Source organism: Anabrus simplex, chromosome 1, assembly GCF_040414725.1.
Source record: "Anabrus simplex isolate iqAnaSimp1 chromosome 1, ASM4041472v1, whole genome shotgun sequence".
In the NCBI taxonomy this organism is placed as follows: Eukaryota; Metazoa; Arthropoda; class Insecta; order Orthoptera; family Tettigoniidae; genus Anabrus; species Anabrus simplex.
In genome coordinates this window covers 979,179,475-979,207,260 of record NC_090265.1, presented here as the reverse complement: position 1 = coordinate 979,207,260, position 27,786 = coordinate 979,179,475, and the positions used below count along the sequence as shown (strand labels likewise).

The 27,786-nt window shown below is 37.1% G+C and overlaps 1 protein-coding gene across 1 annotated transcript in view; it reads right to left on the bottom strand.

Moving 5' to 3' along the window:
• Positions 1-27,786, bottom strand: part of IFT54 (intraflagellar transport 54) — a 228,807-nt gene that overhangs the window by 123,253 nt on the left and 77,768 nt on the right. Inside the window, exons 5-6 of the mRNA XM_067136819.2 lie at positions 24,137-24,321; positions 10,595-10,982 (exon numbers count right to left, since the gene is read on the bottom strand). Of these exons, the coding sequence (XP_066992920.2) occupies positions 10,595-10,982; positions 24,137-24,321 (573 nt within the window). The remainder of the gene's footprint in view (positions 1-10,594; positions 10,983-24,136; positions 24,322-27,786) is intronic.

Below are 27,786 nucleotides of genomic sequence, written 5' to 3'. Positions count from 1 at the left end.
AAGCTGGAGAACACAAGTGAATCTTGAGACAGTTGCGGATGAGCGCAAGGCAGTAACACGATGGTAGCGAGGCAGTCACAAGATGGTTGTGGGTCAGTCACAAGTTATTCAGGACTGCATCTGTGATGAGTGTGTCAATCAGATAATCCTGGCTATGCAAAATTCAGCATGGTGTGGAAGTCGAGTTCCTGGGCTTAGCTGTGTTGTGAAGTGAACTGCTCTGGAAATGACACTGCACTAGGAGAGGTTCCTGTTGAAGAGCAAGAGTCTAACAATCTGGAGGGCTGTGCAGTCAGCTGAATTAGTAAGTACAAACTGCAGAAGAAGAAAAAACAAAAAAACCTTGAATCAGACTGCACAGACATAGCAGTTTTAATAAATTTAGTGAAAGTAAAACATTCTACCTCTCTGAGAAGTCATTTTATAGTTTAAGGATCCTGACAATCTGAGATGATAGTGTGCAGAAAATTGCAAAATTGATTATTTAGATGAAATGTAGCTTAACAAGGACCAAGCTTCAAAAGTATGGGATTATTCCACCATCAAATCCAAGAAATAAGCCTTTTTCTCTGGACTTTCAACTTACTTGAAACAAGTGACTGGGAAAGGCAGGGAGCTTATCATTATTATACACAGGTTCTGTAAAAAGTGAAGCACTGATGTTTAAACAAATATGACTCAATAGTATTGTGATGAAACGATAAGTGATGTCTTTCACCATGGTTTCCGTCTCTCCAGATGAAACTCCAACTCAAGTGTGTAATTGTAATGCATCTGTGAAGGTGGAACAAATCCCACAATGCTACTGCAGAAACCATATCACTGCTTGACTTGACAGGAATTTGATCAAGGTAAAACTCCTCAAACACGTCAAGTCAGTGAGAGATCAGTATGACATATATTTTACAGATGAAGTGCACAGAAAGAGTGCCTTTGTGTACTGTGGCTTACAACTTTCTACTGCACTTTTGACATGACTGAGACCATATGGAGCCAGGTGAAGGGTTATGTAGCAAGGAGAGGGGGAAAAAAAAAAAAAAGAAAAAAAAAAAAAAAAAAAGGAAAGGGTGATACCAAATGACAAGAATTGCACTTGACAAAAGAAGGGGTCAAATATGAAGTTATAAGAGAGGTTTATTATCAATGATCCTATACATACAGTAAATAAATATGTGAAGTCAGAGAAATTCATAACTTGGCTCTATTGCGACTAAATAATAGCTTCTGCTGACATGTACAACGACCAGTACTGTATGTTCAAACACGAGGTGTTATTGGGACAGCGTGCAATACTGCCACGAATAGAAAATCACAATACTTACCTTGGCGGAGGTACACAAACAACATATTTACATGAGGTTTAAACTCTCATGATAAAATACACAACAAGTCGCAGAATTAATCGAGTACTACTACTGTGAAATCGCTGTCTACGAATTAATGTCTTTTACAGGCCAATATTTGTGTTGGTAAAAAACACTGATCAAGTTATTATGTTGTTAAGGTTTTACTGAACTCTTCTTCAAGAAGTTTTCAATCCACACTGGGTCCCTCTCTATACCTGATTCTCTCAGAGGGAAAATAGGATTTCATAACAAATAAGCACTGTGTATCATCAAATCACGTGATTCTTCTCTTCCAGTACATGACCTTCCAACTGATATAGTACACAGTTAGTGCCAAAAGTTTAGTACGTCATATGGTACAAGAGATGTACAATGGAACTACTGTAGATCCACGAGCCAATATACTCAGTAACCTCAGAAATGGTTATCTTCAAGCAGTGACATAATGGTGCGCGGGATAGGAAAGCATGACAAATTTGCATACACAAAAGAAATTTGCATAAATCAATAAAAAGATATGTGGATAAGGTGGTTTACTGCAGAAGGTGTGCCAAAGAAAAGAAAAAGAGCGAGTTTCACAGTTCAGATAATTATAGAGCAAATAACATAAGTGAAAGGGTTGTGGGAAAATTCTTTAAACTGGAAATCAAACTATCCTTTCTTACACCCTCTCTATCCTCCTCCATTAAGTTTTATGTTATTTTATTTGTTCATTGTTAGGTTGTAAATTTGCCAAAGCCTATGTTTAACTTTATCTTTTGATATCTTATATGATGTATAACTACTGTATAATACTTCTTCAAGTATTACTAAATTACTGCTTTTCTAAAGCTTATTACATGAATGCAATAATTATGAGCAAGATTCTACTTAAAGAATAGAATACAGACCCAACATAACTACAAACAGCAGTCTACGTACTCCTATTCCAAAAATACTTTTTCTCAGATTAAAAATGAACTACGCTAAATGTGTTCACAGTACCACATTCTGGCAGGTGGCTCAGAGATGCCATCCGTCTAAGAAAGGAACATAAAGGAACTTGTTCCATTCCAAAATCCATCGCAGACAATGGATCTCTATTAAATGAAGTGTCCCTTGAAGGTCTCCGCTGAGTATTCTTCTTTTCTGTCTATAGGTGAATGATATATCAATAAACAAATAAAAATAATATGTATGCTGCAATGCTACAGTACATAAAGATCACGGTAACTCCTCCTTATGAACAGAGCCTGGATTATATGCAACATAAAAATGAGAAATATGTATATAAATATGACAAAATATGCAGTTAAATATGTAGCTTAACATTTAAACTTTGATGCATTCTTGTACACAGGAAAGGAAACAAAACTGTAAAAAGTTAAAAGTGCAGATATTATTCAATCTCTAAATTCCACTTGGAGGCACAATTAATAACTAAATAGTTTTCCAAACTTTCTGCGGTCATCGAATGCCTTCTGTCTGTTAGGATGTTCTTATATATACTGTAGAAAAAGACCTCTCAACTTCACATGAAGTCTCTGGCGCGCATTTCAAATTGCCTGGCAAAGAACTGTACACTTGCTCAAGCAAGGAAGGTCCTTATTAAGAGAGCAGAAATTTGATCTCATCAAACACAAATATGCTTATTAGAAAAAAGTTTCTGAAGACTTTTATGTGGAGTGTATCCCTTTATGGAAGTGAAGTATGCACAGCAACCAAAGAAGAAAGAAAGAAAGAAAGAAAGAAAGAAAGAAAGAGAAAAGACGCTTTTGACATATGGCATTAAATCGAGGACTGGCGAAGGGATCACAAAATAAGAATTTCTAAATCTCAGAGGAGAACAATGTGACAAAGTTTGTGCAAGGGAAGATTGATAGACACAGCTTGAGACAACCAAGACATGCATCGTCAACATAGCCAAGGGATGCGATTCTTTGACAGAATGCCTCACTTTAAACTATTTTTAGATGTTTAATTAAAAAACTTAAATTGATTTAAAATTAATGAAAAAAAGAATTGCGTTTTCTTTCAAATGTGCTATCCTTTAAAATATTTGAAATATGTAATACTGTATTTATCAAAATATTTATTATGCATCAAAATATATAAAAATATGTAACTTTGAACTCTTGAAAAATGATCCTTTTAGTGTGATTCGTCAACATTTTTAGCTTTTCTTATAGCTACATATATGGGAATAGAATATGTAATTACATATAATCCGGGCTCTACTTATGAATAACGTAAGTATGAATCTAAAACTGAATTTTATCAACACTATTAATTATTTGTTTATTTGATTATATAGGATTATTACCTCCTTTATGATATAAGTTAAGGTACACTACTATAATAATTAAATCTTGTAACATTAAAAAAAAACTTACAAGGTATATATATATATATATATATATATGAAATGAGAAAATATCACACTCAGGCAATAACTGACAATATGTGGAGTCTTTGAGTTTCTTATTAATTGTCTGTTGTGATAATTATCTTCCTTGAAAGTTTCTTTTTATTTTTAGTAACAGGTTGTGTTGAACTGTTAATTTACAATGGTCCTATGGTGATATCTCTATTAAGTTGCGTGAAATGGTGGTCCTCAGATTTGGGTAGCTTGCCTCAAGATCTGCAACCAGCAGAAAGTTCGTAAAATGTTAAAATGTGTCATTAAACGAAATTGTTCTAATTTAGTTTGACCTCAGTAAGAAGACAGTAATAAGGGGTATATTGCTTTAACTCACCTTTCTGGAATGGTGTTTATACTCCGTCGCCTTGGGACTGTTTTCGTGTACACGACCTAATGTTATAGCGATGTGTCACAGTTTGCTCGTTTGTACGATTGCTGAAGAGAGGGTAAGCGAAGTCGTGTCGTCATCTAATACATCTCGCGAAGGTGGAGGGAGTACTAACTGTGCTTCCGTGATGTCGTGTTTGGTTATTTTTATTTGTTCGCGTTATCTGTCTTCTGTTTATCTATTCTATGCATTTACTTATATGCTCATATAGGAGGTTATTTTGGTCATTCGTTTCATTTAAATTCTGTTCTTTGTTTTCTAATTTGTCGAGAATAATGTGGATATTTTCTAGGTTGTTCATAAGACTTCATTTATTAATCCTATTAATGATTTCAAGATCTTGTTTAATGTTAGTGAATTTATGGCTTGCCTCTTTCATATGAGCTCCCATACCAGAGAATCTCCTGTCCTTCTCTGCATTAACATGCTCCTGATATCTAATTGTAAAGCTTCTTCCTGATTGTCCCACATATGTTTTTTACACTGATTGCATACCAACCTATAAATGTCTGACTCCTGAAATTCTTATTCCTTAAGTTTATTGACTTTGTTATGATTGAAGAATCTATGTTTCGTGTTGTTGTTAGTTGAGAATGCTACTTCAGTGTTGTGTTTCTTAAAGAAATTTGTTATTTTGTAAATACTCGGGTTATTAAAGGTGAATGTGACATACCTCTTTGCTTTCTCCGACTGCTGATTTAATTTTATTTGTTGTTGATATTTACACTTGGTAACGATTTTATTGATGAATTTCAAACTATACCCATTAAAAAGGGCTTGCTGCATTTTAAAATACACAGAAAACCCACTTTTACACCGACCACAATACAAAGCGACTCCTTTCACCCTATTTTACAAAAGAAATCTGCTTACTATAGTTTCCAATATAAATGGTCCGTTATTGGACATCTATATCATACTACATACTATATCATACTATAGTTTCGTCAATAGGGCCTTTGAAATTCCATTAACAGAAAAAGACAGGAAGAAGGAACTAGCTTACATTCGCCAGCAAGCCCTTTTTAACAGTTATAGTTTGAAATTCATCAATAAAATCATTACTAAGTGCAACATGATCAGGTGAAAATAAAACACAGCTTCAATTTAATTCAGCTGCAAAATATCAAAGATATTTATGTACAGTGTGCAGTTCCAAGATCTGCAAACCTGCAAGGACTATGAGGCAAACAGCTAGGATGACTTTTCACTGTCTCTCTGGTACTAGAATAACAACAGTCTCCTCACCACACAAGTACTCTTCTACCACAACTTCCCCCAGCAACCAGGAACCACATAGTAGCAACTTTAGCAGAAGTCTTGACTATTTTCTTTTTTCTAGTGGTTTAAAGTTGCATTAACATACTGAAGGTGAGACAAGGATGGGAAAGGGCTGGAATTGGGAAGGAAATGGCCATGGCTTTAATTAAGGTTCAGCCCCAGCATTTGCCTGGTATGAAAATAGGAAACCAGGGAAAACCATCTTTAGGGCTGTTGATGGTGTTAATAGGTGTTAACAGTTAAGCAATAAATTGTTCATGAGAAAAGTATTAATTTTAAGGTTTTAATATTAATTTAGAACTTATACTAATTATACTGCCCTGAAAGAAAGAAAGAAAGAAAGAAAGAAAGAAAGAAAGAAAGAAAGAAAGAAAGAAAGAAAGAAAGAAAGAAAGAAAGAAAGAAAGAAAGAAAGAAAGAAAGAAAGAAAAGTTCACAGCTTTACACAGAATTAAATCAGTTGATCATATACCACTATTATGACCCAAGGACATCCTGAGACAATGTGCATTATCCCTTTGCATTTGCATAATAATATCTCATCTATGTCTTTCGATAATTGCCCTAGAGGTGTTAAAATCCGTGTCAATGCTCTTTTATATCTTTTCATTTTCATGACTTTATTTCACGAGATTTGTTCTTGTTCATATACAAGTTAAAAGTTTGTTTCTGCATGATACAATCCTTGTAAATTAAGTTGTGTGTGTGGACAGCACACGATTTCTGTTGGTTGAAAAGAGAACTAACTGTCAATAGTGGGGGAATGTGCCACTCCCTCCTTTGTCAACAATAATAAGTCAACCGGCAGTTGTTTGTCTATGTCCAATCATTGCAAAATGTGGATGTACAAGTTCTTCAGTAAGGTAACTTGTTACCTTAAAAAGAAAATGAAGATGAGAAAGAAGAGGCCTGAGAGGGCAGAATAAGTTTATAAACCTAAACTAATTCTGTTTAGGTTTATTTTGAAGGAGGAAACATTTTCATGATGTAGAAAATTGAATTTTTCCAAGGCAGCCTATGGCTTGCCATGTTCAAGATTGGGTCCCATGTGAGGGACATCTGTTCTCATGGATTAATCACATGTTCCAGGTGGAGTAAGTACTAGGGAATAAATTATTTAATTGTATTTGGTGTTCTATGTTGGTTTCATATTATCATTCTAGGTCTTTGGTTTCTATATTTTTCAACATGGCAATGGGCCACGCGGTCCTTGTTTGTCCCATGTATTTTACTTCCTTTCCATATTGGCATATTTTGATTTCATATGTTTCATTCTTTTCTTCTTCCACTTTTTAAGTACCTTTTTATGTTTCCTTTGCCACTTCTTATTTTCTGGGTTTTTAAGATTTGATCAACCTTAGCAATTAATTTTATTTGGTTGGTAGAGTTCCCTTGTTTAATACCGTTTATTACTACGTAGGTCAATACAGTAAGTGCGTCATTTTCTAGTAGAATTGAACTTATTCCCTACTGCCTTACTCAGCCTGCTTCTAATTTTCATTACCTAATTTCTCCTTTTTTCTTACGCTTAAGAAATGATTAAGAAACTTATTTTATTTCTCAATTTGTCATTTATCTACCAATCAATATACTTTTGTATTAAAGGGTTGCCAGTTCTATGAATGGAACGCACTACTACATTTCTGTGAGATCCTAATTTTGAAGTATTTGAAATCTTTAATTTGTTATTAGTAGTAGTAGTAAATTTTTTTTCTGAACCTAATACTTCAGGTTTTGCCAAAGATGGTCAGTAATTTATTGTAATGCTTGGGGTTGTTTTGCATGTGTTGAACAGAGTAACTTTCGTGTTTTTTTTTTTTTTTTTTTTTTTACAATTTGCTTTATGTTGCACCGAAGCAGATAGGTCTTATGGCGATGATGGGATAGGAAAGGCCTAGGAGTTAGAAGGAAGTGGCCGTGCCCTTAATTAAGGTACATCGCTTAAGTGCGGCCAGTATCCAGTATTCGGGAGATAGTGGGTTCGAACCCCACTGTCGGCAGCCCTGAATGGTTTTCCATGGTTTCCCATTTTCACACCAGGCAAATGCTGGGGCTGTACCTTAATTAAGGCCACAGCTGCTTCCTTCCCAGCACTAGACCTTTCCTGTTCCATCGTCGCCATAAGACCTATCTGTGTCAGCGCGACGTAAAGCCAATAAGATGTACAATATAATAGGTTAGGATCCACCTTTCAATACTCCGTAATAAGATGGTAAGAAGTAGTTACAACCTGTTTAATGGGACCGGTTTCAACACATTTTAAGTGTCATCATCAGCCAATTTTCGAAGATCTTAAAACAACTAGCACATTGAATACAGGCAAAAAATTAACAATGTATCATAACGTAGCAATTCAGTAAATGTTCAAAACATAATAATCACGTTATGATACATTGTTAATTTTTTGCCTGTATTCAATGTGCTAGTTGTTTTAAGATCTTCGAAAATTGGCTGATGATGACACTTAAAATGTGTTGAAACCGGTCCCATTAAACAGGTTGTAACTACTTCTTACCATCTTATTACGGAGTATTGAAAGGTGGATCCTAACCTATTATATTGTACATCTTATTTCTCTATTCAATACGGAACAATAATGAAGTTTTTAACTTTAAATGTAAAGCCAATAGCAAAACAAAAAAATTAAGGTACAGTCCCAGCATTTGCCTGGTGTGAAAATGGGGAAACCACAGAAAAACATCCTCAGGGCTGCTGATAGTGGGGCTCAAACTCACTATCTCCCAGATGCAAGTTCACAGCTGCACACTCCTAACCGCACGGCCAACTTGCCCGGTATTTTCGTGGTTTTGTTGCTTTCCTTTCTTGTTGGCGGAGTATCTCTGTTTTGTTATTCGCGTTCTTCAGATATCAGCTAATCTGTGACTGTTTCAATTGAAAAAGTGGAACAGATGCTGATCATGATTATTAAGGGAATTGCTATTGATATTTCATGTAGGTCAGTCATGAAAGCTGTGTTTTAGGAGAAAAACCTATTTCTCTTGCACTAACTTGTGTGTTTTATGGTGATTCGCCCAAATCTTGAAGTGGATACGTACTGGTATCAGCCGCAATTAATATTATTGTGGTGAGTTTCTTAGATGAGCGACATCTATTGGTGTTTCTTGAGACCGATATTACATTTCAATTTTTTGGTAATATTGACTCACTTGGAAGTTGTTTGGTTCTTTTAATTTCTTTCTCCAAAACATTTATTTTCTCGATATTGGACTCGGTCTATTCTTTTACTCAATTTAGTACAACCAAGGAAACTCCACGCAAAGACAGATTTTAATTTTTAATCCAGATTTTAGTGATGAAAATTGAATTCAAATTACCCACATTTGGTATTCATCCAAATGCTTGAAAGAATTTTTATTAGAGAAAGACCAATTTTATTGAAATGATTAAATAATTTCATGAGGTGTACAAGATCTTATTAATCAGAAGTACTTTCAGTTTTTAAAAATTATTATCTGCTTGACTTTCATTGGTGATTTAATCTGAACTATCTCAAATCAAAGATTACTTTCATCAAACAACTTCATGTAATTGTTTTAAAGAAGAAAAATATTTTAATTAAAATAATGGTAACCGAAAAAGAAACGTGGTATTTATTTATATCTCATGGGATTGAACACACTTCAAAAGTTTTTGAGATTCTACTGACTAATATAATTGATACAGTACAGAAAACCACATAATCCTCACCCTCAGGATTTATCTGGGTTTAGTAAGGGATTGCATTTCTTAAAGCTCCCAATTGGTTTCCTTATTATTTTTCCTGTGTTTTTCCTTGTGCATTTTAATTATGTTTATTTTATTGTTAACTCATTGCCCTACCTCTGCTTATTTGTGAATTTGTTTCTTATTTGATGAGTTTCTATAATTTTAAAAGTTTACTACCGGTTATCTTTCTAATTTCATCACTGGGATTATTTTTTTTTTGCTAGTTGCTTTACGTCGCACCAACACAGATAGGTCTTATGGCGATGATGGGACAGGAAAGGGCTAGGAGTGGGAAGGAAGCGGCCGTGGCCTTAATTAAGGTACAGCCCCAGCATTTTCCTGGTGTGAAAATGGGAAACCACGGAAAACCATTTTCAGGGCTGCCGACAGTGGGGTTCGAACCTACTATCTCCCGAATACTGGATACTGGCCACACTTAAACGACTGCAGCTATCGAGCTCGGTTCACTGGGATTTTCTTCTTTTTCTGGTGCTTTTCTCCTCCTGCGATATTATCCTACTATTATTTCGGGAAGGGGCGGAGAGGAGTTTACACATATACAGCCCAAGAACCTGGCATGTCAATTCGGCACACAATTCGAGTAGCTACTAACTGTTATTCAAAACATTTAAGGTTTGATGCCAACTACAGTGACTTTTTTTTTTTAACTAAAAAAAGAGTCTGAGCCAAATGCTGCTGATGAGACAAATAACAGAACTACCGACAGTCATTATTTGGTGGTAGGGGAGAACCCCAGAAATATTCTGACATCATAGTGAATAATAGTACTAAAAGGCTGTTTGTATTCATGGGGCAGGGCAGCTGAGGAACATTCTGGGGATACAATGAGTAAGAGTATTAGTGGCTGTCATTTCTAGTTATGGGAAGAACCTAGTGTAAGGAACATTCTGATGGCTTAATGAATAACAGTACAAGCGAAAGTAATTTTTAGTTACAGCAAGGAAAACCAGAGGAATATTCTGATGGTGCAATGAATTGCAGTACTAATGAAAGTAATTTAGTTATAGGGGGAACTTGAGGAATATTCTGATAGTGAATAATGGTACCAGTAACAGTAATTCTTAGCTTTTCTTTTTCTTTTTTTAAACAATTTTGCTTTACACCGCACCAACACAGATAGGACTTACGGCGACGATGGGATAGGAAAATGCTAGGAATGGGAAGGAAGCGGTTGTGGCCTTAATTAAAGTAGGGCCTCAGTATTTGCCTGATGTGAAAATGGGAAACTGAAGAAAATCTTCAGAGCTGCCAACCGTGGGGTTCGAACCCACTATCTCCCGAATGCAAGCCTACAGCTGCACACCCCTAACCACACAGCCAACTCGCTCGATCCTCTCTCTTTCATCATCCAATCTACATTACAACAGGTCACTGTTAAGAGTCTACTAAAAGAAATACAAGATAAACAATAAAATCAATGTAATGGCAAACCTTAGCAGTCTGGTCAGCTTCCTCTTGAAATTTCCCAGCATCTAATTCTTTCATATGTGATACCACCTCTTGTTGCATATTTGGCTGTGGTTCCACCTCTGATGTAGATGGTTGAAACTGAAGGTCAGGTTTTATAGACTTGGCAGATTTAAGCTTTTCACGATGAGCAGAATCAGGCCTGCGTTTTCCAGCTAAAGTAGAATCAGTTTTAAGTTTCTCAGACTGAGAAGCATCTGCTTCATGTTTTTCAGGCTGAGAAGGACCAGATATCGGATTTTCATTCTCAGAAGAGGTAGATTTATTCTTTTCGGGTAGAGGAGTATCTGATTTAGAAGTACTTGCTCTAGGTTTTGCAGGCTGTTCAGGAGTAACTTCTGCAACTGCTGAGCTGAAACAGTAACAAGATTAATACCAGTAGTGTGACATACAGAATAAAAGTTCATAACATAATAACATTTCCTATGAAATATTTTCTTCTTTTTTTTAACTCAGGTTTTTTGTCAAATGTTTATGATTTAAATCCAGTCAATGCAGGCCCAAAGAATGGGAAAGTAGGCTCTGCTTATAACAAGCCAGGACAAACAGTGAAGTGACAGAGGAGTAATATCTTTTCAGAACACCTCGGTTCAGCTGACTAACTGACGGTACCTTGGAAAGGGCCCTTCACAAGCAATACGGTAATCAACAGAGTAGAAATGCTGGTGAAAGAGAAAACTCTGTTGAAGTTAAGGAAGTGTTTCCTTGCACCTGAAAGAGAGATTTTCAAAAGCTAAGGGAATAAGCCCTGAAGGAAAATCTGGCAATCCTAGTGGCCATAAGGAGAAAGTCTCTTCTTCAGGCTACCATAGCATGAAGCAATAGTAAAGAAATGGAGACAGAAACAGAAATATTTTCATAGTATAGAAAAAAATTTAAAACACAACTGTGAAAATATTTAGTGCACAATATTTTACAGTTATAAAACACTATTTTCAAAATTAGTACAAGACACATTTTTGCCAGTATCATCACCATGTATTTAAAACAGTCCTGCAAGCCATTTTCTGGTGCTCACTCTTAGTATGCAAGTTGTGAATGTATTTACTTCTTCTACTGTGGCGAACCTGTGACTCTTGGTCAACATCTTGAGTTGTGAAACAGGTAGTGATCAACTGGCACAAGATTCAAAGAACGACGATGATGCAGAAGGACTTGGATGTTCAGTTTAGAGAGGTATATGCCACCAAAAGCAGGGCGTTACCATGATGGAGAACCTAGATTTTTCTTGCAACAAATGAAGCCACATTCATTGCGCTGAATGAAGTTATCAAATAATAACAATATAAAATTACTTAACACACCTTTGAAATCGTCAGCAGTTACTCCGTTCCGAGTTTACAGTTTCCCTGGCTAATAGCTCACTTCGATTCACATCAGTTTGTGTTTAAACTTCCAGTGACTGTACAGGCCAATTCTTGCGTAGAAACTACATCCACACACTGTGCAGCTTAGGGACAGGGGAGATCTTGGCTGCATTTGGCGAAGTTTGCATTCCTGTCACTTAATTTCTTCATGTCTGCGGTGTTCTTGTTCAAAGTGTTGAATTGACGGCATACGCTCTTTAAGGTTTGTTTCGGTTGGTCTTTGAAGCATCTCAGGGGGACACTCTGCAGTCTTGAACCAGAGCTAAGTTTACCATAGGTGATCTGGCACGGTAGTCTGGTGTAATTCATACGGCGCACATGTCCTGTCCATCTAATTGCAGGCTGTCAACTTCATGACTGTATCAATGAGTTAACTGTACATCTAAGGCGATGGCCAACAACCAATGCTTCTGTACTCTTAACACATGCCTTCTCAAGAACTTCAACACTGGGGGCATAGTTCTCCCACTTGATGTTCATGATGAAATGTAGTTTCTGCTGGTGAAAACACTCTACCTTTTCAATGTCATGGTGGTATTAGGTTCATGTTTCACAGCCATAGAGAAGTGTAGAGATGACTACAGCCTGGTACACCATTAGTTTTGTGCAAATAGTAAGGTCTTTATTCCTGAAGACTGTGGGATGATCGGCTAAAGGCCATATGGGCAGCATAAAGCCTGTTTTTCACATCTTGTTCTGAAGTGTAGCTCTTCTACAAGGTATGTGAAGTGGTCTTCACTTCATACTTGAAATAAATTCATGATATACCACTCCTCGGGCATCAATATAAATACTACCAGCATAACCTTTTCACTTGATTCACTTGCAAAAACATGTTCTTGCCATGCTGAGCCAGCAATTGGCATGTTGGCTGAATGGTCAGTACTGAGGCCTTTGGCCTGCACCTTGAAGAAGCAAATGATTAAACAAAGTGGTGTCTGAAGATCCGAAGGACAGACCACACACCTGTGGGAACATGCTAGGATGATGATGATGATGATTATTATTATTATTATTATTATTATTATTATTATGACAAAGTAAATATCATGAGCTTACGCAGGCCTAATAGTATTAATAAAAATAATGGGTGTGCCCAAGAATTCTAGAACACAGACTACATGTATGTTGAGTTCTCATCCCACAGATGGTGGAAACCTCAACAGATCCACTTCAGCTGTCATAACAGAAGCCAAGAAAGCTGTAGCTCAGACCAGGGCAGAACACTACTGAAACCTAGAAATGAAAGAAGGAGAGAAAAACAACTAACAATTACCCAAGGCATGCAAGACAGCTGCCCAAGACTTCGAGCATTACATGTGCAATATGGATAAGAATAGCAAGGGACTCCACAACAAACAAGAAATCTTAAAATGGCGGTGGAAGATTCTAGGGAAACGAGAAGCGAGTTTCCCTGTGCTTTCATCACCAGACCAGAAAATGCTGTTACAAATCAGTCTGCTAAGCCCACTGAAATTCATACACCACCTGACGCTATGAACAACACTTTCACACCATTCATCAACAGACTGACTGCATAAGGAATGGCATTACTACCTTGGCCCATACCTCAGTCATTTCCATACCATCATACAAGACTGAGACATGTACATAAAAGTAACAAACTTGATCTAGCCCATTCTATAAGAAACAGTACTGTATCTCACCAGAGATGAATCTGGTCAAATTAAATTTATCATTCGGGTATTTGTTTTTAGCTTTTTTAAATTCTCGGTTAATTCCATTCCTATGTGCTTTACATTGTCTTCTTCCATATTCAGATGTGTCCAATTTGGCCTCCTCCTCCTTTTATCTTTTTGATTCTTTCTGCAGTTATCCATTCTCTTCGTTTTTGTGCTTCCTGCCTACCCAGTACTTCCTACACCAACTTCTTCAAACTCCCCACTTCTCCTCAACAGTCTCCAAAGGATCTCTTAGAACTCAATTCGTCTTTTATTTGTATGCAAAATTCATGTCGTCAATCTTAAGCTTCCCTAGATCCCATTTCTCTACAGCATACTTATATAATTTCTTTAATATTGAAAAGAACATGTAATAGGAAAAATACAATGACAGGTCATCGTGGGAAGGGGGTGAAATATAAAACACATTTTCATACTCTGTCATCTTGGAATACAGTAGACCGACTCTCCCTTCACTAAACCAGTTCTTTTACATCTATCTCTTCTCAGCCCTTGACAAGCTTGTTTCTGCTTTCCTATTTCATCAGAAGGGTGGGCTTCAACACTCATTGAGGTGTTGTCTGAACAGATCTTCAATCTGGATGCGGCAAGTGTAGGATAAGAAGAAAGCTGGATAAACAAAGGAAAAGGAAAGGAACAAAAAGATAAATACAAGTGGTAAAAGGCTAGGAACACAGGACAAACACAGAAGGAGGAAAGGAATCAAACAGGTCAATAAAGTATGGTAATGGAAAGGAACAAGCAAGTGCAAATCAAGACATATACAGAATGATAGAAACAACAAGAGGTCAGTGTGACAAGAGGGAGAAATAGAAAGAAAACAAAGGATAAGGACAATCTCCGTATCTTCATATACTGCTGTCTTGAAATAGATCCTCTCTCCTTTTATCAATCCCATTTTTCTTGGCCCCTGATGAGCTTGTTTCTCCTACCCACCTTCATCAGGAGCAGAGGGCTTATGTGCTTTCTTTCTATTTCTCTTGCTTTCCACACCGAACTGTTGTTGTTTTTCCTATTATGTGTTTCTATCCCTGTCTTTCAGTATATGACTTTGTTTACAATCGTTGTTCTTTCAATTATTAGGGTCCCCTTATTTTCACGAATTCTTACAAATTGTAAAGTAGATGCAGTGCAAGTGTTTTTTTAATATCTACTGCACACTTTGAGAACATTTTACAGTCACTTTTGGTAAACTTTTTAGTCTTTTTTTTTCTTACAAAATATTATGTAAATCATAATTTTTGTTGGAAATTTGGATGTATTTTATCATTGCTTTTGCAATGTTGGACAAATTTTGCAATAAAAACCATGATATATTGCAGGATATCATCCACCAATCAATCACTAAGAAACAATTATATATTTCAATATCAATATGTCAGTTACCGGTAATAATATCATGCATTTCAAGACACTGAAATAGTTCCCTGTGCTATTTAGCAATTTTACATGCGTGTCATTTAAACCTTAAATTTTAAATTTACACTGTGTAAAAACACCGTTAATTGAAATTTATATTTTCATTTACAACAATCTTGACCAGCCTACATATAACAATCAGTTCTAAATCTCCACTTGTGGTTGACACCACATTCTGACATTAGTTACGTCAAGAATATGAAAATGATATAGGTGGGTCAAATGAACCCTGGTATGAAAATCCTCTTTACCCAAGACTTCTTTCAGAGGAAGAAGATCCATTTTAGTATAGTACATTTTTCAAAGTTAAAAAGAATAGGACTGACTTTTAATTGTGTTAAAACACCATTAACTTATGTTACTCACATTTATGTTTTGTTCACATTTTATTAATAATTATTATTAAATTATTATCCTGGCATGTTAGTCTTAAGAGATTATTAAAGTTCATATAATATACTATGAAATGAAATGTCATATGGCTTTTAGTGCCAGAATATCCCAGGACGGGTTTGGCTCGCCAGGTGCAGGTCTTTCTATTTGACTCCCGTAGGCGACCTGCGCGTCATGATGAGGATGAAATGATGATGAAAACAACACATACACCCAGCTCCCATGCCATTGGAATTAACTAATTAACGTTAAAATCCCTGACACGGCCGGGAATCGAACCCGGGACCCTCTGAACTAAAGGCCAGTACACTGACCGTTCAGCCAATGAGTTGGACAACATTCATATACTATATTATATATGGTTAAAAAGGTTCCAAACCTTGACCTGAAGGTTGTCTACAGGCTGAAGATGCCCAAATAATGGGTGAAACATGTACCTGATAAGTCTACATAAATTCATGTAGATTCAAACCACATTAAACATGGAAAGTATTGAATAGGTGGTTTTATTAAATCCTTGAGATTTTATGCCTAACGTCATCTTCAATACGGAACAATAATGGGAGTTGTTACTTGTAATTTGATAGCTGCATCTGTCGTAATACAATATAATGGGAACTTGTGACTTTTCAAACTGCTTGCTTATTGTATTGATTATGGAAGAGGCAAAGACAAACCACCAGCTCAGCTTGACATTCATCAAACCAATAACATATTACATCATAGGTTCCTAATTTACATACAGTAAAGTTATGTATTGCAAGCTTTGTTTTGTAATATAATGTGTTAGCCCTCAGAAACAGAGCTACCTTTACTGCCCGAAGGTCCATGGTGAGTACTGCACATGCTCCGGCTTCATCGTCATCTTCATTTCCAGCTTCCTGGATAAGGTTGTGAATCAAGGACCTCCATCTCTGCCAGTCTCTCCACCACTCTTCTCCTCTTCTCTATGCACTCCTACACTGAATCTGTCCACCTCTTTCGGCATCTTCCTCGTGGTCTCTTTCCTGTTAACTTCTCTGAAAAAGCTTTTTTTGGCACTCTCTCTTCTCCCATTCTCATCATATGCCCATACCACTTTAGCTTTGTTGTTTCTATCCTGTCTTGAAGTTTCAAGATTCCTGTCCTTTATCTCTTCATTTCTAATTTTATCCTTTCTGGTCTTGCCCTCGATACCTCTCAGGAATTTCATCTCCACTACCTGTATTCTACTCTCCTCTTGTTTTGTTGTAGTCCACGATCCAGCTGCACAGGTTAGTATGGATTCATAGTAAGTAAATACAATACCTTCTTACATTTCTTTGGGACATCTTGGTTATATAAAATACCCCTTACACTCTGGTAGAAGCTGTTTGCTTGTTGTATTCTTTTCCCAATTTCCTCAATTATCTTTCCATCTTCTGTAATCACACTTCCCAAGTACTTGAAACTTTTAACCACTTCCACAATTTTACCATTCAGTTTTATCTTTCCTCTTCCTTCCTTCCTTCCTTCCTTCCTTCCTTCCTTCCTTCCTTCCTTCCTCATCACTATTGTTTTACTTTGTACTTACTTTCATCCCAAATTTTTCTCTCTCTTGATTCCATACATCTACTTGTTTTTGCACTTCCATTTCATCCTCACCCCATATCACTATATTATCTGCAAATAACATAGCTTTTGTTGCCTGTCTTCCCAATCTCTGTTTAATGTTCTTATGAATTTCATCCATGACTATGATGAATAGTACAGGGGATCGTACACTTCTCTCTCAGAGACCAGTTTCAACTTTAAACCATTTTGTTTTTCCTATACTAGTCTTCACACTACCAACACAATTTTTGTACATAGCTTTTATCATTTGCACTTCCACTCTGTTAACTTCTTTTTTCCTTAATATGTCCCATACCAACTGTCTGAGAACAGTGTCACAAGTTTTCTCAATGTCAATAAATGTCATTACTATGTCTTTTCCAAACTCCCATTTTTTCTTCATCATATGTCTTAATGTAAAGATCAGGTCAAACGTTGATCTGTCTTTCTTAAAACCATGCTGTTCTTCTTCCATTTCTCCTTCTGGCTTCCTTCTCAGTCTTCCTTCCAATACTCACTCAAATATCTTAGCTACATGGGCAATAACGGTGATCCCTCTGTAGTTATTACATTCCTTTTTATTACCTTTTTTAAATATCGGGATAATTAAACCTTTTTCCCACCCTTGTGGGATCTCATTCTTCCTCCAGATTATTCTAAATAATCTATACAGCCACTGTAGCCCTATTAGTCCTGCTGCTTTTATCATATCCGTAGTTACCTCATCCACTCCTGCTGCTTTACCGCTCTTCGTCTTTTGTATGGCTTCCTCTATTTCTAACATCGATATCTCCTTTTCTTGTTCTTCTTTCTTCCCCATTGTTTTTTCTTGCTCCTCATCTACTAGTTCACTGTATTTAATATTTAGCAATTCTGAGATGTATTCTTCCCAGATTTTTAGTATGTCATCTCTTTGCATCAATATCTGCCCTGTTTCAGTTTTTAAAAATTTTGTATCTTCCCTATTTCGTAAACTATTCTTCACCAAACTATACAAAACCTATTTACTTCCCTTTATATCCTCCTATAAAGTTTCTGTGAAATTTCCCAGCTCTTCCGTTTCTCTTCTTGTACTATTTTTTTACATACCTTTTTGGCTTCTTTATATTTCTGCCAATTCTCTGTACTATTGCTACCTATCCACTTCCTCCAAGCCATTTGTTTCTCTTTAACTGCTTCCTTTACCCTGCTGATCAACCAAGGAGTCTCCTTTTCCATTTTCTTCCCTGATAGTCTTCCACAGGTGTTTACTGCACACTTTACAAATCCATTTCTGAAACATGTCCATTCCTCTTCCAGACTGTTCATGTCATCTTTCGAAATTTCTTTCTTCAGATCCTCTTGAAACTTTTCCCTTATTTCTTTCTCTTTTAACTTCCATCCCTTTATTTTTCTACCCCTTTATTCTATTAACATTATTTTACCAAGTCTTAATTTGGCTACCACCACTTTATGGTCTCGTTCAAAATATGCTCTTGGCATTGCTGTCATATCTTCCAGTTGCCTACGTTTCTCCTTCTCCTCCAGAATAAGATCAATCATTGTCTTTGTCTTTCTATCTCCCCAACCATATCTAGTTATTTTTTGTGAGTTCTTTTTTCTAAACCACATATTGCCAACAATTAATCCATTCCTTCTACAAAAATTTATTACCAAATCTCTCTCTTCATTTTGGTTTCCATAACTATAGGGGCCAATATCTCTTCTTTTCCCTGTCTATCTGTTCCAACATGTGCATTCATGTCTCCCATTATCACAACCTCTTTGTCTTCAATAAAACTTTCCAGTTCTTCTAGAAACTCTTCCTAACATTCATGTGCATTCCTGATTGGGGTGCATAAACCTGTATAAAATCCCTGATTCCACTCTTAAGTCTCTAACTTTAATTATCTTGCTCTGGCTTCTGCATCCTTTTTGTCCTTCATTTTCTCATTTCTGGCTTTGTCCTTCATAGCGATATGTTTTAAATAATTGTACTCATTTACATTGCCAGCTCTGTAGCTAACACACAGGTCACATTCACCTTTCCTTGCCCTGAATATTACTATGTTCAAGTCAGAGAGAATGGTATCGAAGGTGTACCTACTGACAGTCCCATTATTCGTTCCTTGGCAACTCTCTTTGTACAGTTCATACAGATGACTTACTGACTGAATTATAGGCTCCAGATATACTTTTGTTGACTTGCATTTCTTCTGGGAATTGAAGCTTTTGCAAACGAGAATCCAAGTTGTGCCATTATTTCATGTTCCGAGAACATATTATCGTCAACATCATCAGAGTTCTCAAGTAGTATTTCCTCGTCAATGAAACACGTCTCATGACCAAGAGCAGAACAGTAATTTTCCTTTTATCCTTCTGAAGCCATGTAAAGCAGTGGCTTTACATCTGATTTTTCTGGATAATGACTACCACAATTATTTTAAAACAAGTATTATTATTATTACTTTAACCAAGCACTGCAGGGAACTCGAGACAAACATCTCCTCCCACCGAAGTACGATAATTGTAGACCTGGGCTACTGATTGACGGTCTCAGAGTTGGTTGTCGGCAACAATAGCGTGCTACTTTCAATTCACTATGCATGAATCGGCGGGAGTTATAAAAATGCGAGAGAAATTCTCTCGATTCACAAAACCCCACCAAATGAGACAATGCAGTTATGCGGTATTTCAAAAATATATGAGTCACTGTACTTATGCGGTATTGTTTCACCTCCAATTTTAGGACAACAATGCGTAACTATGAAATTCCCACTGCTGAAACAGATGAGGGACTCGTTAAGGATTACCAACAGTGCCAAAGGGTTACTTTCACCAAAAATGTCAGTTACGTGGTATTCATCCTTAAGGGATGAAATGGAAGGGGATGAACTCAAGGAAGCTGAAAAGAGGTTACAATTTGCATTGGCATGGTATCAGCAAGGAGGCAAAGAATGGAGTGGGACTGATGCTGCACAAAGTTAATGAGGTCAGCACGGATATCTCCTTCGTAAATGAATGAATCATCATCATCTAGGACATATTAGTTTCACAATAATTGAAGTATATGCCCCACAGAAAGGATGCAATGATGACAAGAAGGAAATGTTTCTTGACGATAAGGAAGACCAAGTACAAGAAGACAACACCATTCTAACTGGGTATTTAAATGCTCAAGTTGGTGAAGATAAATCTGGCTATGAGAAGGTGACAGGACCTTTTTTTGTATGGAGCAATGAATACTAAGGGTTAACATGTCCTAGGCATCTGAGTAAGAAATAACCTTCTAATAAAGAACACTTTCTTCAAGAAATAAGTCAGTCATAAACACATGCATCTGAGATGAAAGATCTAAAATTGTTATTATGTGGTAACAAGGGATTAGGGTATTTTGTGGCTGCGAATTTTGCTAATTGTGATAAAATAGTTCACATTTAAATCACATATAAACAACTTTGTATTTTACTTGAAAATAAACTTTCAAGAAACCCCACTAATTTTATACAAATTTGCAAAATACTTGTAAATTCAGGAGCAAACTGCAAAGAGAGCATGCATATTTTTAATTTCATAATGATGATGATGATGATGAAGATGGCAGTTACTGAACTTGTGGTGGATAAACATGAGGGATAGCTGGACAAAACATTAAATTTGGAAAAGGTATATTTACTGAAAACGTTTCTTTTCTTATCTTTGGTAGATATTCTTTTTCCAGCAACAACAACAATAACAAAAAAAATTTGAACAATGAATAACAGACAAGCTCAGAGCTTATTTAGTTCACAACCGGGAAGGAAAAGGCTTCCATTTTCTTTACACAAGACTAAGTCTAAACTAGACCAAGAGATCTTACAATAATTTTGAATCTTTGGTATAAGAAAGAGAACAAAATGAAGTTCCCCTGCACAGGGAGTCCAGAACCTTACTTTGTTCAAAAACAGAAAGAAGCAGGAGCTTGCAGAACAAAGTTACCAAGAGTGGAATCGAACCCGCAATTACCAAAATACATTTTAGAAGGTTCTCAAACGTTGAACTATAATTTCAATTTTCAATAGCCTAATGGGCCAAGAGTTCACTTAGCATTCAGTAGTTGTAAGATTAAACAGCTCTTACACTTGCTATCCTTATTCCATAGGGGAGCCGCACACAAATAACGGATTGAAAGAATCAGAGACACAGAAGCCGAAGCTCATACTAAACGGCCAAGAAATAGAAAGTAAACATAAATAGAAAAGGCCGAGAAAAAATGAAAGGGATGCTGAACGCCTCAAGAAATCCTGTGACATGACTTGTCAATAAAACCTAATGGGACAGAAGGTCCAGTGCCACAAGAGGATAAGCCATACTACCCGTTGACTAAGACCAGAATGAAGTTAAAGTAAAATTTTGAAACACAGGATAGAAATTTAGAGTTGGAAAACATAGTCACCAGAAAGCAAAGTGAATAAGGGAAACAAAGATACACACTGGTACATCCTTAAAATAGACCAGTCCCAATGAGGGGTTTGCAGCATGTCCGTAGACAGCCTAGAAAACCTACATAAAAACCCTACATTAAAATTAAGGTAAATGCAGCAGTCCTAACAGTTAAATGCTAAAGGGGAATGCTGGTATCTTCCTTTAGCCACAAGTAGATAAGTTACATTTTAGGAAAGATTCTGCCTTACCTAACTACCGCTACTTTGCCGCTACCCCAGCCTTGTCCACCATCTCCCAGGAGGAGATCTCAATTTATGTTGCACTCCGAACATTCAGATCAACACAGATAAATTAAGCTCAAAGTTGCTGTATAAAAAGGGACTGGCTGGGTATTGATTGGTAGAAAATGATGTAAGTAGGCAGCAGTCTGATTGACAGATAATGACAGTAGTGGCAACTTAAAAACAAAAGACATGCGCCCAGGTTAGGCCACCTAATATAGAAACAATTCTCAATCAAGTAAACACACGGTAGTGACATCTTGTGATATGCCAGTAAATTACGAGGAGATAGCAGAGTTCAGCTAGTCTCCATAAGATTTCACTACTTTCAGGTGTTAAAAGGTTTTTCTGCAACTACTAGCGAGAGGCTGTACTACGGTACGATGATGACGACGACAATGATGATGATGATGATGATGATGATGATGATGATGATGATGATGATAACGCTTGACTGCAGAAACTGTAAAGTTAGTAATAAAACAAGATTTGCAAAGAAATGTGAAAGTTGAACTATCGTTCAATCTGAGCAATAGTGTAATTATTATGATAGGTGTAAAAGGATTGTAAAGGATGATGGAAATAAAATTAAACTGTGGAGAAAAAATTGACATTATTTCAATGTTAACCAGGATGAGCATGAATTATGCTTACTTTCCACACTGCATTTTCACTTGTTATGGATGCAATGTGCAAATGTTGATTGTGAACACCTTTCCTTCTGATTACAATAATATCCTTTCAGATAAGTGTCATTGCTTTATAGATAATATTTTATTTTAAGCTCATTAAGTCTTTAGGCTTTTTCATTTTTAACATTATGCAATCGATGAAAGTAAACTAGGGTTTTCTTCTAGGAACCTTATTTTTTCATACAGGCCAAAGGCAGGCATTTATATAAGTGGACGCACAAGCTTTCCCTAGTGCACCGTCACTGTATTGTCCTACATAGGGGGCTTTCAGTGGTGTCTCAACGGCGCACTAGCGCCAGCATCTTGGAAAGGTGTAGCATTCCAACTGATGAGCCCGCTGCTACACTGGGGCGAAATGCTGGATATTTCATAACTGAAAAAGCCTAAAGACTTAATGAGCTTAAATGTTTTTAACATTATGCAATCAGTGAAATTAAATTATGGTTTCCTTCTAGGAACCTTATTTTTTAATATTTTATTTATACCCCAAGAGAGAGATCAGCATACACATAGTACGTGACCATGGGGGTCCTGAAACAAGAATGCAATTACTTGCATTGTTAAGTATCAGTATGTATAGTTTAATCAGGACTGACTCCCTATCATGTGAAATACATATGGTGACAGAGAATTTTAAGTGAATCCTTAATAATATTTAAGGCGATGTCATTTAGACAAGTTAAAGACAATTCAAGGCTTTTCCCAGGTCAACAACAGCACAGCACCCCTACTGCCAAACAGCAGTCCTATAACACACCGTTTTTCAGTGGAACATGATAGCGATCAGAGAGGTACGGTGGACAGGGTTAGTAGATGGACCTCTTCTCCTCGTTGACCTCAGATGTCTGATGCTCATCCCTTTCAAAACAAATTGTTAGATCTAATATAACAGCTTTCCTGGTGCGCCAGTTTACTGTGACAATATCAGCTCGTCTAAAAGATCCTTTAGAGGATTCATAGTGTACTTCTCCATGGGTTTCCCATCCTAATGATCTCAAGGATGAGGGTAAAGTACTTCTTGCATTCACCAGCAATTCAACTTTGGGGCATGCGCTTAGCAGGTGTCCAAGGGTTTCAATCTCACTGCAGTCTGGAAAACGGCAGTGGGTTGTGCTGGAAGATCAACCCTGTATTGTGCGAGCCACTGTAATGTTGCGTGACATTTTCAGAGCATTTGTCCATTTGGAGAATGAAAATAATCACCTTTCTATTGCTCACCCATGAATTAGTTTGAGGGACATCTATAAAACAGTAATCATCATCATTAACTTGAACCAGCTCCAGTTTCCTTGGTAATAATTACAGATACAGTAAGAGTAGTTATGGAATATTAATAAAACAATAACACCCAAACTTACTTCCTAGGTAGCTGATGCTTGGAATAAGTGAGAGTGCCTCTAAACAGGAGTGAGTGAAGTCTGATACTAAAATATTATGAATAAAAAATTTCATTTTCATGTTTGTGTTGTTTCATTGTTATAAAACAAGCATTCTATATATGATGTGTTTAATTTTCTCATTAATTACAAGGACTGATAAGGGAGGTTTCAAAACGATCAATTCTTGAATGTCTGTAATTTGCAAATTACTGAAAAGAAAGCTTATAATTGGATACCTCTTACATCCGATGGCAGCTAAAATTCCTCAGAAAATTAGTAATTCTATTTTAACTCACACACTATCAGCTGCAGCACCTTGTTCCTCCTCAGTCTTCTTTTCAGTCTGTGCTTTTGAACGTTTAGTGTTGTCTGTGGAAATCTTCTTCTTAGAAGGTTCTTTGTTTTTGCTTCTCTCCTGACTTGGGCCTCTACTTTGACCAGTTGTTTTTGATGTAGTTGATGTCTTGTTTTTACTTAAATCCTAAACATACAAAAGGGAATTCAATTAAATCACATTTTTAGCATAACGGTTTTGATTACAAAAAATGGGATCAGATGATGGGGAGAAATCAAATGGGATGCAAACTATTCTATATGGAAGTGTATAGCAAATTATAGACAGAGAAGGACGTCATACCTACAAAGAGTGGTGTTTTTTTTTTTTTGCTATTTGCTTTACGTCGCACCGACACAGATATGTCTTATGGCGACGATGGGATAGGAAAGGCCTAGGAAGTGGGAGGAAGCGGCCGTGGCCTTAATTAAGCCACAGCCCCGGCATTTGCCTGGTGTGAAAATGGGAAACCACAGAAAACCATCTTCAGGGCTGCCGACAGTGGGGCTCGAACCCACTATCTCCCGATAAAGAGCGTTCAAGAGGGCCTATAAGGTCATTGGGCCAAAACAGAATTTCAGTGGTCTAACATTTTTTAACAACACCAGTTTGAGGAAGGAAGATGAATACTTCTTCACTTGTTTACTTCTGCTCTTACAGTCTTTGTTGTTAATGATTAAGAGTGTGAATGTAGCATGAATACAAAATAAATTAAACAATTTATTAAAGAGGTTTCATTATACATTAATAATAGCTGGAAAACTTGAAACAGCAATAATTTACATTCTTAATATATTTTGCAATATTGCAAATGTGGGCAATTATGCTCAGAATGCTCCCATTCTTCTTGGATACATACATACATACATACATACATACATACATACATACATACATTACATACTTTAGCAGCAGGCTATTACATATTCTTCTTTCATTTGCAGATAGTTTGAGTCCTTCTATAATTATTCAAGTGATCATAGTCTGGATTTTAGAAAGTTATGGTGACCCAGGATCCTATCAGTATCTTAGAATTCTCACTGAATGATTGCAGAGTAGGAAATGTATCAAATATAAAAGGTTTTCAAAATTCATTTACTGAAAAACAAAAGGCAATTATAATTTACTTTTCCACATAGTTTCGCGCTTTAGAAATACATTTTTCCCAGCAAGAAGGAAGGTTTTTTATCGCAGCATCGTAGGATGAAGCTGGTTGCGTCAGGAGTCAACTGCGCACAAATTCCTCCACTCCATCATCTTCAAATCGCTGCCCTCCTAGAGGTTCTTTAAGCAGTACAAACAAATGGAAATCACAGAGCGATAGGTGCAGGATGTAAAGAGAATGATCAAGTTGAGTACAGTGCATTTCCTGTAGTTTGGAGCCCGTTAGAGCTGCAGTATGGGGCCTGGCATTATCGTGGAGAAAGAGTACCTGTCGAATTGGTTGGTCTCGTCTTTTGCGGTGATATGCATCCCTCACCTTCTTCAACAGCTCGCAATAGTAAGCAGCATTGATTATGCGTTGCTCATGCAAAAAATCAATGAGCAAAATGCCTCGTCGGTTGGAAAAAAAAAAAAAAAAAAAAAAAGAACGGTTGAAAGAACCTTGCCAGCTGACAGCCAAGTCTTGGCTTTCACTGGGGCTGCCTCCCCTTTCCTCCGCCACTCCTTACTGGCTTGTTTGGGTTTGGGAGTGTAGTGGTGTACCCACGTTTTGTTGCAGGTGATGATCCGACTCAAAAATGCATCAACATCTTTCATAAACCTTGCTGTAATCCTCTAACAGACCTCCACACACCTCAACTTCAGATTTTTGGTCAAAAGGCGAGTGATCCATCTGAAATACACTTTACGGAACTGTGAGTTGTTTGTGATGATCGCTTGACAGCTCCCATAACTTATTCAGACCTGTTTTGCAATTTCTGATACTCTCGATAGTCTTCAAGAATGTCTCAAACCACACAAATGTTTTCATCCATAATGCTGGTCCGAGAACGGTGATCATGTTGCTGATTTTCCACACGTTCTTGTCCTTCCCTGAACTCTTTATGCCAGGCATACACATGCTTTCTTGACAATGTTTGATTACCGAACTGTGCAGTCAATCTCTGGAAAATTTCCGTCGCTTGAACTCCTTCATGAACAAGAAATTTTATAATTATACGTTGTGCAGTGGAGGGGTGAGGGGTGCACCTGTTGTTCCGACATCATGGGCATCACTGACAAAGCGGTTGGAAGTACATAACAGCCAACTCTCCCCACTCCAAACGGCCCCACCCAAGCATACTATAAGCGTGGGTCCAGTCCTACCAACTGTTGATACTCAGGAACAAAAATCCTGTTTATATTTGATTGACCTATATCTGGTACATTGATAATGATACCGAGTGTGCTGGTACAAATTATTTCTTTTTACTTAGAAAAATAGTAACAGAGGACCAGATCATCTCACTCATTTATGATGTCAAACAGCAGTTGTACCCCTTAAAGAAGGATCATCAGAGCTACTACCTATCAAGATACGTGTGAGATAAGGCTGCCCTCTATCACCAATTCTCTTCAATGCTTTTGGGAAATTGATGATGACTGAAGCCTTAGAAATGTATGAACAATGGAATCAGGAGTAATAAATATAATAAAGTTTGTTGACAACAAAGCAATTCTAGTGGGTAGCCTGTAATGCTACAATCAATGATACTGAGAATTTAAAATACAGTAAAAAAATATGGAATGAGAATCAACACCTCCAAAACTAAATGCATGGAAATCACACATGACAGTAAATCTTGAATAAACAATAAGCAACAAGCAAAATGAATTAGTGAAAATGCTCACGTGCCTTGGACAGAAAAGAACTGAAGATGAAAGATGTACCACAGAAGTCAAGTGTATAAGAGCACAGGACAAAACAAATTTTATCAAGAAATACATAATACTGCATAGAAACAAACTAAGTCTCCATTTTCAAATTAGAATGTTAGTACCGGGCAAGTTAGCCGTGCGGTTAGGGATATGCAGCTGTGAGCTTGCGTCCAAGAGATACTGGGTTCGAACCCCAATGTTGGCAGCCCTGAATATAGTTCTTCGTGGTTTCCCATTTTCACACCAGGCAAATGCTGTACCTTCTTAAGGCCATGGCTGCTTCCTTCCCATTTCTAGGCCTTTCCTATCCCATCGTCGCCATAAGACTTATCTGTGTCAGAGCGACGCAAAGCAAAGTCATCTCCGTACAGGCCATGAAGGCCCTGGGAGTGGTGGAAGGTAAAGGCTTCCACTATTCATAACCTCGGCACTTGATGGTGTAGAGTGGTTAGCTCTACGCCCGGCCTCCTTTGCCCCCAGGAATTAACCTGGTACTCATTTTTGGTGTAGGCTGAGTGAACCTCAGGGCCATACGCACCCCCGGAAGTGGAAATCTCAGTTCTTAAATTTTACGACTTCCTGACGGGGATCCAAACCCACGTCCTTCCGGGTGAACCAAGTACGCCTTTACTGCCTCGGCCAGGCAGCCCCTAGAGCGACGCAAAGCAAATTAAAAAAAAAAGAATGAATGAATGCTAGTTGCATTCATCTCGAAAGTAGCAATATATGGCTGTGAAATTCTGGCGTTAA